The sequence below is a fragment of the Thalassophryne amazonica genome, chromosome 10 (genome assembly GCF_902500255.1).
Source record: "Thalassophryne amazonica chromosome 10, fThaAma1.1, whole genome shotgun sequence".
Classification (NCBI taxonomy): domain Eukaryota; kingdom Metazoa; phylum Chordata; class Actinopteri; order Batrachoidiformes; family Batrachoididae; genus Thalassophryne; species Thalassophryne amazonica.
In genome coordinates, this window is record NC_047112.1 from 24,203,395 (window position 1) to 24,215,617 (window position 12,223).

Below are 12,223 nucleotides of genomic sequence, written 5' to 3' on the forward strand. Positions count from 1 at the left end.
TAACTGAAGATGGAGGAAAATGTGGTGAAACTGCTTATTTCTGTATAAACCTAATATGTTTCTCACCCAGTTTATCAAAGTTAGAGAGAAATAAACATGTCTAAATTTAACAACGCTGAAGTGATTTACAAAACATCTTTTGGATGTTAGCATGCACGCACCTCTGTACGCACATCAAGCAAGTGGATCAGGTCAAAAGTAATCTCAAAAAACTCACACGTGTAGTCTGTCAGCACAATGGCCTTTGAAGGAAAAAAACATATTCACCATGTAATTCCCCCAGGATAAATATGTTCTTCACATTAAAATGAGCTGTAATTTTGCAACATGTTACAAAAAAGAACCTACATTATAATGCTCGGATTTAGGTGGAAACTAAATTTTGTCAGTTTGTGAAATTTGAAAGGCCGTACAGCTTTAAAATTAGAGACAATTTAGTTTATACAATTTCCACTGTGGGTGCTTTACATAGTCCCCGAACTGAACCTTTTTAAAACAAATTATATTAAGAAATTATGTTGTTATTAATGTATTTTTAAGATTAGTTGTTGACTAATGATTTTCATCAGTCATCCTAGGCCTACTGATTATGTCACACACTTGTTACAAGAGCCACATTAAAAAAAAACAAAAAAAAAAACGGTTGAGCTGTTTTCAGTTTTAGTGTCTGTTCACTTCACAGCAGACAAAGGCAGGAAAAAGAGCAGAGACAGCACGTGTCAACACAGTCGACCAAAATAACCACAATGTAGAGTTTGTATCTTGTGCTTTCCTAAAGTCGGCTGTGTCCATGCATTTCAGGAGCTTTGATGGATATATGGTGTGAAACCAACGGTGATATGGACGCCATGGACTGCAGCTGGAATAGCACAGACACGTACTCGCCCACTTTCAAATACAAGTAAAGTGTTTCTCTTGGTTCATACAGTCTGTGTAAGCTGTCAAATCATGAAAGAAGTCTTGAAACAATCCTGAAAACCTCAATGTTCCTGAACATAGTGTACCAGTCAGCACAGTCAAGGGACACGCCACGCAGGAAACAGGCATGTCCAACTCTGCACAGCATGTGATAACACTGGGCGTGGCCCAGCATGCTGCCGTAATTGTTTCCAACAATTTCACAAAGCACAAGCTAGGACAAGCACAGTGATACACTTTTTGACTGTTTTTTAGACCCCCACTATGCTTTACTGATATACACTTAAAAAAATATGTAAATGATATGAGAAGTGTAAAAGAAATTGCATAAAAATGCAAATGTACATGCATTATGGCTGAAACTGACAACTGCATTATTGATTAATCTGTTTATTTATTTGCATTTAAATAACCACTTTTTCCTGATTTATAGAGGCAAATACTGTGTTTTGGTGTTTTTGCTGTTGTATTATGCTTATTGCATGTCATGTTGCAACTTAAAAGCACTTTATAAATTAAGCAGTATTCTGTATTTTAGCCAGAAGAATGAAAGAAAAAGAAGAGGAATCAGTGCTTGCTCCCTTATACATTTACAATCCAGCCTGAGTAGACCATGGCCTACACAAAAATGTATGATAACCATCACAAGGTGGTAGTTGTTGCCAGGTAAGGGTCAGTGAAGAACTACACAGGGGTCAAAATTTAAAAATGCTCCAGGCATATTGAAGCATGTAAAGCAAAAATAGTGACAAATGTCAGTTTAGTTCATACAGGTTAAAATTACTCCAATTTGGTTGAGTTCACAGGGTTTTAAACTGGAATAGTTTGCACTACCTGTTAGGCTTAGTTATCAACTTATGGGGTAACATGTCATAGAATCCAATGGATGTCAATCTTCTTTGACCATTAAAGAAAAAGATTGACTTTATTTATCCTGTAGGAAATTATTTTTGCCAGAGTACAGAAACGGTAAACAATAGTTAGTTAAATACAGAAGTACAGAAATTGTAATGGATAAAATAAAAGTACAATAAGTACAACAAATTTATGCAAAATGACTTGAAGATATATTGCACAAGATGTTTGACAATATTTCACCAGGATGCTGAGCAGCTTCACCATGGCAGTGGGAATGGTGCCCGGTTATATCACATGGTTGTCAACCTGACTCACAACTTAACAGACTTTTTGGTTTTGCAAATGCCCTTTTGTTTTGTTTTTTGTTGTTGTTGTTGTTTTGTTGTTGTTGTTTGTTGTTGTTGTTTTTTTTACAAAAGAAAAAAAATACATATTTTACAAAAGCACATTTATTTGTAAACACCAGCACACACAAGTGACAGTAGCTTGTGTTGGTTTTTAAATACAATGAATGAATCAACCAATCAGTGTGACCGGAGGCTCAGTTCACCCATAATCCTTTTGGGCATCTGTGTGTGTTAATGTTCAAAACTTAAAAATTAGTGCATTATTTTAAAATTAAAAGATATGTATTATATTTTCACTTTGTACAAATGACAGAGTTGACATTCATGTAGTCATTCTGTCTGGATTAATTTGATTTGTAAATCAAAACCATAAGTCAAACCTGCTTTCCTTTTAGACGTCTGCCTCATGGCTGGACCACTGCATGCTGTGAAGGATAATGACTCTTCCCTACAGCAGAGTGCAGGGTGCACAAAGACAGAAGCGCTGACTCATTGATTGTGTTTGGGTTTGTGATCGTCTTTGATTCTATCAGAAGTGTTGGCGGTATTTAAACTCAAAATCGGCTTGTCAGTAGCTGAGTGTGTACCGGAGACAATATCGAAAGTTATTGGTTAGCGGTTACCTGTAGCTTCCGATGAATTTTTTTTTAGTGCTTTATCAGTTTAGCGTTGTAAAAGATACCTTTCAGTTAGCTGATTAGTGGTTATCGAAGCTAACTTGTTGGTTAGCTGTGCCCACCACTGTGGCTATCATACATTTTTGGTAGACCATGTTACACCGAGGCTGGACTCTGTGTCATTTAGTCTCCTTAAGTAATACTGATTAGGTCAAAATTGGCCTCTGGCTCATGAACTAATACTGGTTGCTAGGGTAGGCTAGCAAGTTTGAGAACCCTCATTTCTGTGAAATACAGGCTCATACATATTGGTTATCACAGTTGAAGACAAGGCACCATGGATCCTCTTCAGCACAGAAGCGATGATGTAAAGAGAAAAACGATTGACAGCAATGTGTACGCTCACCACTAAATGACACTAAATTTTACACACTGTAGCTTTAAAATAATCATACCTGAACCTTCGGATTTGGGAGGAAGCCAGAGCACTCGGAGGGAACCCACGTAAATATAGGAAGAACATGCAAACACCACACAAAGGCCACAGGTGGGAACTGATCCCATGATCTTCCTGCTGTGAGGCAACAATGCCACCCACTATGCCACCATGCTGCTCTTCAATGTAAGGACATGTGACAAAAATGTCTACTCATATATGCTGTTTTACTCTAGAATCTGTCGCAAATGCTAGGCTATGCTGGGCACATTGTTTTGCCTAGCTGGAGCTAGGCTATTTAGTTCCCACATTATTTCTGGTTAAATGTTAGCCTGTCCATCAAACATTGATGAAGTTGATCTCTAAGACCAACATTTATTCATAAGGTACATCATACAATACAGTGCCCTCCAATAGTATTGGGCCGCTTGATATTTCACACATTTTAATTTCTTTATGCCATTTCAAAAAGTAAATTAAGCTTCTCAATATAACAATTTCTAAAATTATCTTCCTTAAACTCAAACTCAAAGGAATTCTCTACAACTTGATATAAATTAATTAAAAATATAAAAGCCAAGATGATGGGTTGCATAAGTAATGGAATGCTTTGGTGTAATACCTGTAAATAATTAGTTTATTGACAGTTTTCTTCAGACAAGTCAGGGGATGGATACATGAACATTTCCAAGTCACTGATTATGTCTTGGACTTTATTTACATCAATTATGAAGAAATACAAACAGTATAAAGAAGAAAATTTTAGAAATTTTTATATTGAGAAGCCTGATTCACTTTTTGTATTTGAAATGGCATAAATTTAAACATGCAAAATACCAAGCGGCCCAGTACTTTTGGAGTGCATTGTATTTACATCCTCTGGTTAGAAACAGACCACCCTGCATTTTGTGTTAATCACCTGTTGTGAGTAAATGTCTCACATCTTCACGTATCTTCCATGTCAGGTGGGCTGATGTGCCATGTGAGGTGATGGAGGCGAGAGAAGGTACGGGTAAGGAAATTGGGGAAGCGTGTCCGTCGCTGGTCAAAGCTACGACTTGTATCATCCGGCCTCTGAGGATGAACTGCTACAAACTGTGGCTGGAGTTATCGTCGCCACGCGGCCTGATCAGGTCCAAACCTGTGCTCTTGTCACCTACTGACCGCGGTGAGCAGCACCATGCACATGACACAAATCCACAGAGCAGAAAGCGACAAAGTTGTGTTTTGTAAATTTTGTAAATCCCTCAGTGGCGACTTCTGTTGTGACACTGTTTTGTAAGTGGTGTTTAGCATTTGGGTTTTTACCCAAGATAGTACTGCTTCTTATTCACTCGCTGCAAATCAACAAGTGAACGTCTTAAAAGAACTCTGACATTTTTGGCATTGGCAATCCGTACATAGCCATATTTGGATAGTGAAATTCTGTTTGTACATAGCATCTCTCTCATTGGTCAATATAGGTCACATAATTATAAGGGTACGTACTTGTACATATATTTGCTATTGATACATAGGTTCCTAAAATATGTTACAGATGCAGCTACATATCCTTAGCTGTAACCCCTAACCATAATCCTTAACCATAACATGGCTGCGCTACGTACGAATAGAATTTTGAATTATTAATACTGCTACGTATGGATAGCCACTCTGGACATTGTTCAAACTAGGCTCTATTTTTAGATGTTTTGGGGATCACTTTTTCACTCAGGACAAAAATTATGTTGCATTACTCATTTAGCACTCAAACACTGCTGCTGGTTAACTGGCTAATTCATTTTGTGTTTGGGGAAATCACAAATACTCAGAGTAACCTGATTCTTGTTGCCAGTGAACAGGGAAAAACATGAAAAGTGTCCAGTAGCAAAGACTGGATCCCCGTGGAGATGTATAACTGCACAATCTCTCATTTTAAAAAGTTTATTAACATTTAGTAAGGTTGATATTAACACATTATTTATTCTGTTAGCTGTCTCTCACAGCATATTAGAGTTGAAAGTGAATCATCAACATGTTTTAGCAGTAAAGATCTTTAGTCTGAAGCTCATCAATCACATCCTAATTTGGATTAACGCTGTGAAGTTGTAGCACTTTTTTTTTTCTTAAAGACTTGCTTTATTTACATCATTTCTTGTGCAGATGGACATGCAACATTAGCAGCAGTTAAAAATTGATGATGAAGATGGCTAAACTGCTAGGCTTCTAATGACCCTTTGTTGATCCTAGCCCAACCCAGATTGTATTGTTGGAAACATTGTCTCCATAGAGATGTTGATGATGAATATCAAGAATTGTGATTAAGATTATGATGATATGATGATTATCAAGAATTATTTCACCATGATCGGCATATTGAGATGTTGTTTCTTCCACAGTGAAGCCTCATGCACCCAGTGCTGTAATGGCAGTGAGCCAAAGGAACAGCATTCTTAGGGTAACATGGAAGCCGCCATCTCTGCCCGTTGATGGTCTTCAGTGTCAGTTTCGGTACCGATCCGCTGTGAGAACCCACGCAGAGTGGAAGGTCAGGCTCTTGACACTTGTATTTTGTTTTTAATGTTTCATTTCTCTGTTAGAGGGTTCCTGCAGATTCTTAAAAAGTCTTCAAAGGCATTAGGTAATTTAAAAATAAGGCCTTAATTGGTGTTAAAATGTCCTAAATCAGTCTTTCAAAAGCCTTGCCATTGCAAGATGTAAGAAGCAGGATTTCATCCATGTTTTCTTCTGACACTGCAAAATAAAAGACAGTATTTTTTTCATAATCCAGTAAACCCAGCGTAACTGCACAAATCAAGACAGTGACTGCAATAAATCAAAACTGCAACAAATCTCTGTTTTTTGCTGTCTTTTTTTCTTGTCTTGCTCAGAGCAGACACACTTTCAATGAGCTCAACTTAACGTGATGACAGGGGAAGTGTAAATTTAATTAAAATTGGGTTTTCAAAGACGATTTTGCAGCATGGCTGAAACCAGTACCAAGGAATGTGTTTGAGGCGCGGTGCATTTCATGCAGGAAGTCCTTTAAACTCTCCACGATGAGGAACCAAAACAATGGAATCCCACATACATAGTGAGAAACACACACACACACAAACTCATCTTCAACTGCTTATCCAAGATCGAGTCGCGGGGAGCTGAAGCCTATCCCAGCAGTCACAGGGCATGAGGCAGGGTACACCCCCTGTGACAGGACACCAGTCTGTCACAGGGCCACATATAGACAATTTAATGTTTCCAGTTCACCTAAGCTGCATGTCTTTGTATGTGGGAAGAAGCCGGAGCACGACGGAAGGAACCCACGCAAACACGGGGAGAACATACAAATTCCACACAGAAAGGCCACAGGTGGGAATCGATCCCATGACCTTTGCACTGTGAGGCAGCATTGCTAACCACTAAGTCCACCGTCCTGCCCCTAGTGAGAAACAAGACTGCAAAATCAGTGGTCCATCGGATGTCGAGTATGTCTCCGTTCTGCTCTGATGCTGCCCTGATCTCAAATACACCTCAGATACTGATGTGGCGGTCTAGGGACACCAGTTATGGCGCATTGTGCATGGCAGTCCGCCATAATCTGCGTCCCCACTGCTTACTTTTGACTTTGCTGTTGACGTGTCCTGTTTGTGACCAAAGTCAACAGATGGATCAGTCTGTGTTTGTGGAAAGTGACACATGCATGATACATGTGCATATCAAGCGGGAGGGTCCTGCTTGGGGGAAGGGGGGTGGGGAGACTGCTCAGACCGCCACACCAGCACCAATGCTAGCAGATCTTCAAACAACATTTGGCTGGACACCCACCTTATTGTGATATTGGGCTCAAACTTCATTCCGACTGGCATTCAAGAAAAATTCTAAAAAGTCTTAAATCTATCTTGCCTTGTGCTGTAGGAACCCTGTATTTCATGAAATTTGTATTTACCTAACATTTTGTTATAAATAATGTGGAGCAGTTAACTCAGTGAGGTAAAATGACAGACTATCAATATGTAGGCCTAGATGTGGGTTTGATTCTCTCTCATGCTACCTGTCTGAGTATTTGCACAAGATGCTTCACCTGCATTGCCTCAGTCCAACCAGCTGTAAATAGGTACTGGACTTAGCTGGGGAAGGAACCTCTATTTAACTGGTGTCCCTTTCAGGGGAAGTCATTGACTCTAATCTGTCTCACACAATCTGGAAATAAGAACCAGCACCAATGTCCCTCAAGTCCTGTTGAGGAATTCTTCTTCTTCTTAACTCAGAGTTTCAGTTTTTGATATTGAACACATGAAATTACAACAGGCAAGTTCTTTACATTAATGTTGAATGAACCCATCAGCAGAAAAATAGGAAAAATCAGTTTATCAGCATAAATGTGACGCTTTGATTAATTCTTCTAAGATTTGAAGATTTATCTATTTTTCTGCATGTGTTTGACCATTGACATTTAAACATGTACTTCATATTCCTGAGTTATGCAGTGTTTACATATAACGACGACAAGTCACGAATGCCACGAAGTATACATTCTTGGCTGCTGATCACGAATGTGATGGTTTGAAGCAGAGACGTCAGGTGTCCTCAGGAACTGCTGCAACCTGTTACCATGCGTTACAATTAATGCTTATCAGGAACCATTATGCACGGTCAAGAATAATGTTCCACGTTATTGTGTGTAACAGTGCATCGTTACTTTTTGTCATGTTGTGAATGAGGCGAATTGTCTCCACACACATACCCATATTCATCCATCAGCTGCTGAACAATTCAGATCGCTCCAGTTTGCTCCTCAAAATCTACCTTAATCCACAGCAGAAGAACTTTGTGACTGCATGCTTAGTTGGGCTCTGTGCCATGGAGTGGTGCAGAGAGGAGGAGGAGACGGAGAGAGCCAGATGTGTGGCTCCACACGGCTCTCTTGTCTCGCGCGTTTTTCCAAACATCAGGCGCAGCAGCAGGTGGAACACCTGCAGGAGTGCGCTGAGGAGCATTGAAATGAAACTTTTAGCCGACATGGCATCACTGTCCTTCTTCAGCATACTGCAGCAATGAAACTGAACGCGGTGCAGCAGGGTTTAATTGTGTGCACATCAGAGAAGAACGCTGTCACGCTCTATTAAGGATCACCACTAATCAAGACAGATCAACATGATCAGTTGCGACCTCCATGACATGAGGCGAAATGAGGGTGGTGCGTGACATTCATGGAAGTTTTTTTGACAGCCAAAAACATCGTCCAAGAAAATCACAAATATCATGCACCAACACGCACTATTAAGAATTAGAATCACCTTTATTGTCATTGCACAGCGATCAACACAACGAAATTTGCTTGTGCATCCTCAAAAACAAAAACACCTAAGAAACCTATTCAGATGCGTTAAGTCACGTTAAGAATGTCAGGAATCTGCCAAGAATGACGCAAATATGACATTCGTAATGCGTCCTGCCTATGTGTAAACACAGCATAAAGAAAGCAAAGACGTCTAATTCTTTTATTCTGCAGAGGCTGATCCCATTTCATACTTACAGGTTCATAATCCAGTGCGGGTTCCATATGCAGAGGTTGTGGTCCCGCACGTGTGCAGTGTGTATGTGGTGCAGGTGCGCTGCATGCACACTGATGGCACTGGCTACTGGAGTGACTGGAGTGAGGAGGTCCGCTCCAAAGCCCAAAACAGCAGAGGTACAACACCAGTTATTTCAGTGTTAAACTAAATCCCAGAAAACATCCCAGAGCTTGGAATTATGCTGAAACTTGAGCATTCCCCATGGATAAATACACTGTACTCGCTGAAATTCCCCCAAATAAAAATGTTTATATTAATGAAGTATGTAAAACCCCCCAAATAACAATAGCTAACTATTTTAGTTGGTTTCTATAGCCATAGTGTTTTTGAAATATAAGTTGGTAAATAAAATGTACTTTATTATCATCACAACCTATTCTCAAGGTCGATCATCCAGGCATTTAACCTCGAGGGGCGAATTTTCTTGCTGAAAACATCACTGAGTTCAATACAAATACATGTTACTCCTGTATATTATATGTTATATAGTACCATATTTATTGTATATGTTGTTTATTACCCTTAACATTTATATATATATATATATATATATATATATATATATATATATATATATATATATATATATATATATATATATATATATATGATGTCTTATCTTTCTTATGTCTTATTATTTATTATTATATATACTTTTTTTCTTGAGCCGCTTGGGTGGGTAGGGAGAGTTCTCATGGGATAAAAAAGCTTTTCAACCTACCATCCCTGGTTCTCAAGACCACCAGGCACCTAAGTGGCTCTACTCTACTCTTTTTACTCTTCTATTTTACTCTTCCTTTTTAGATATTTAGATATACCTTAGTATACTACCATACGAAGTTCCACCTTAGAATTGGTATATAATATATAAGATATATCTTATTGAATTTTCATGTAATTTGGTCACTTTTCAAACAGGTAAGACTCGTCAATAATGTCAATTTAATGTGCAATCGTTAATTTCCGGTCAGCTTGGTGTATAAATCTCACCATTCCAGGCAATGAAAGCTGTCAGCTGGCTGTTAAAAGCAAGTTGGAAACAATAAAAAACCATCTGATTTCAATAGATCAGCATACAGCCAGAGTGTGTTTTCACCAAGCTGACAGTCGCGGAAGTACGAATTCTGGCCTTTGGATTGGTCACTTCGCGTGTGACGTGACCAATAAATAAATCTGTTGAGCCATTTTCCTTAGAGCAGTTATTTGGAAATATTATTAAATTATCTATATTTATTCCAGGTGCAGTTCATAATTGGTAAATGCTGTCATTGTGTTACAGCACTGTTTCATTATTTTAGTAAAGTTACAATCTTTATATAAAATGTTGTATAATGGACTTGGTGCTAGCTTGGCGTTAAATGCGATGTCAATGTACTGGCATCGCACCTATTGTTAGCACAAGCTGAGTGCATCCACTGTGAGCAAGGGAGCACCTTAAAGCCGGACAAGTTGTTCGTGTCACATAAATTGATGCCAACAAGTATCACATAACATGATACTAATGGGAACTCATTGGAGTCACATAATGTGACGTCACAATGCTAATGAGCTTCACATAATGTGTTGCTAATGGACTAACATTAACATAAACTCTTTCTAGCATCACATTATATGATGCTAGCAGGCTAATGTTAGCATGAGCTGAGTGCATCCATTGTGAGCAACGGGATTTATAATGTGCTTAAAAAATACATGCTGAGGTCCTGAGAGAATGGAGCACCTTAAAGCAGTGATTCACAATGGGTGTAATCGTTCACGTGTGTTGAAAAATCTCTAGTGTAACATAACGTGAGGCTAATGGGATAATATTAGCGGGACAAGTGGCTAGTGACACACAATGTGATGCTAATGGGATAATGTTAGCAGGACAAGTCGCTAGTGTCACATTACATGATACTAATGTGTTAACATTAACAGGACAAGTTGTTTGTGTCACATAATGTAATGCCAACAAGCAGGAGGTGATGGTCTAGTGCAGGGGTGGGCAACTTGTTCCAGAAAGGGCCAAGTGGGTGCAGGTTTTCTTTGCAGCGCTGACTCCACCAGGTGATTTCACTCATTAACTGATTCCATCTGCTCAAAGTGATATTAATCAGTGAAATCACCTGGTGGAGTTAGTGGCTGCAAAGAAAACCTGCACCCTCTTGGCCCTTTGTGGAACAAGTTGCCCACCCCTGGTCTAGTGGTTAAGGCGTTGGGCTTGAGACCAGAAGATCCTCGGTTCAAATCCCAGCCTGACTGGAAAATTACTAAGGGCCCTTGGGCAAGGTCTTTAATCCCCTATCGCTCCCATTATGTAGTGGGCGCCTTGTACGGCAGCACCCTCACATCAGGGTGAATGTGAGGCATTATTTGTAAAGCGCTTTGAGCGTCTGATGCAGATGGAAAAGTGCTATATAAATGCAGTACATTTACCATCATATAACGCGATGCTAATGGGCTAAGGTTAGGTTAGGAGTGAAAACTCGTTGATGTCACATAATGCATGCTAATGGTCTTCATATCCCTGTAATGTCTTGCTAATGGGCTAACATGAGCATAACGTTTTGCTAGCCTCATAAGGTGATGTTAGCAGGCTAACATTGGCATGAGCTGAGTGCGCCCATTGTGAGCAACGGGATTATGATTTTAAAAAAAAAATTTGCTTTGATACTGCACATCTTCAGGTAATTTTCCATGTTGCCTGAAAAATATACAATCTATCTGTGGTTTTCCACTTTTCACAGAACAGACAAACATAATACACACAGATTTGGGCTTTAGCAAATTATTATATGGATTCTGAAATGCTGGTAAAGCTTGTGAAGGTGCTTAAATCAAATCTGACCTCTTCTGATTTGTACGCATAAATTTGCTCATCATCAGAATCAGAATCAGAAGAAGTTTATTGCCATTGCCAGTGAACAGGATTCACAGACTAGGAATTTGCTTCGGTACAATGGTGCAACATTAAGAAGAGATAAAATGCTAAGATAAAATATAACATATGTGTCAAAATAAGATAAAAATATAAGATAAAAAAAAAGAAATATGAAAGGCTGTGTGAAACAGAAAAAACAGTGCAGTGGGAGGAGTGCAATTAAAAACCAAAGTACATTGTCTAAAGTGACCCGTGATAAAATGATAAAGTGACAGAGTTAAGCTCAAGGTGACTGAGTTATGAGGTGTTCATGAGTCTAACGGCAGAGGGGAAGAAACTGTTCTTATGGCGGTTACGCCAATCAGAGGTCACTAAAATTAACATTAAATCGGTGTGTAACTTTGCAAAAACAATGTCGGACTCTGTAGTTTTCTCTGGGCCCCTCCCCAATCAGACCGGGAGTGACATGTTTAGCCGCATGTTCTCCTTGAATTGCTGGCTGTCTGAGTGGTGTCCAAAAAATGAGGTGGGCTTCATAGATAATTGGCAAAGCTTCTGGGGAAAACCTGGTCTTGTTAGGAGAGACGGCATCCATCCCACTTTGGATGGAGCAGCTCTCATTTCTAGAAATC

General features: G+C 39.3%; 1 protein-coding gene across 1 annotated transcript in view; it reads left to right on the forward strand.

Moving 5' to 3' along the window:
• lepr (leptin receptor) overlaps positions 1–12,223 on the forward strand; it is a 78,632-nt gene that overhangs the window by 50,928 nt on the left and 15,481 nt on the right. The window contains exons 11-14 of the mRNA XM_034179565.1: positions 802–901; positions 4,142–4,344; positions 5,555–5,703; positions 8,694–8,847. Of these exons, the coding sequence (XP_034035456.1) occupies positions 802–901; positions 4,142–4,344; positions 5,555–5,703; positions 8,694–8,847 (606 nt within the window). The remainder of the gene's footprint in view (positions 1–801; positions 902–4,141; positions 4,345–5,554; positions 5,704–8,693; positions 8,848–12,223) is intronic.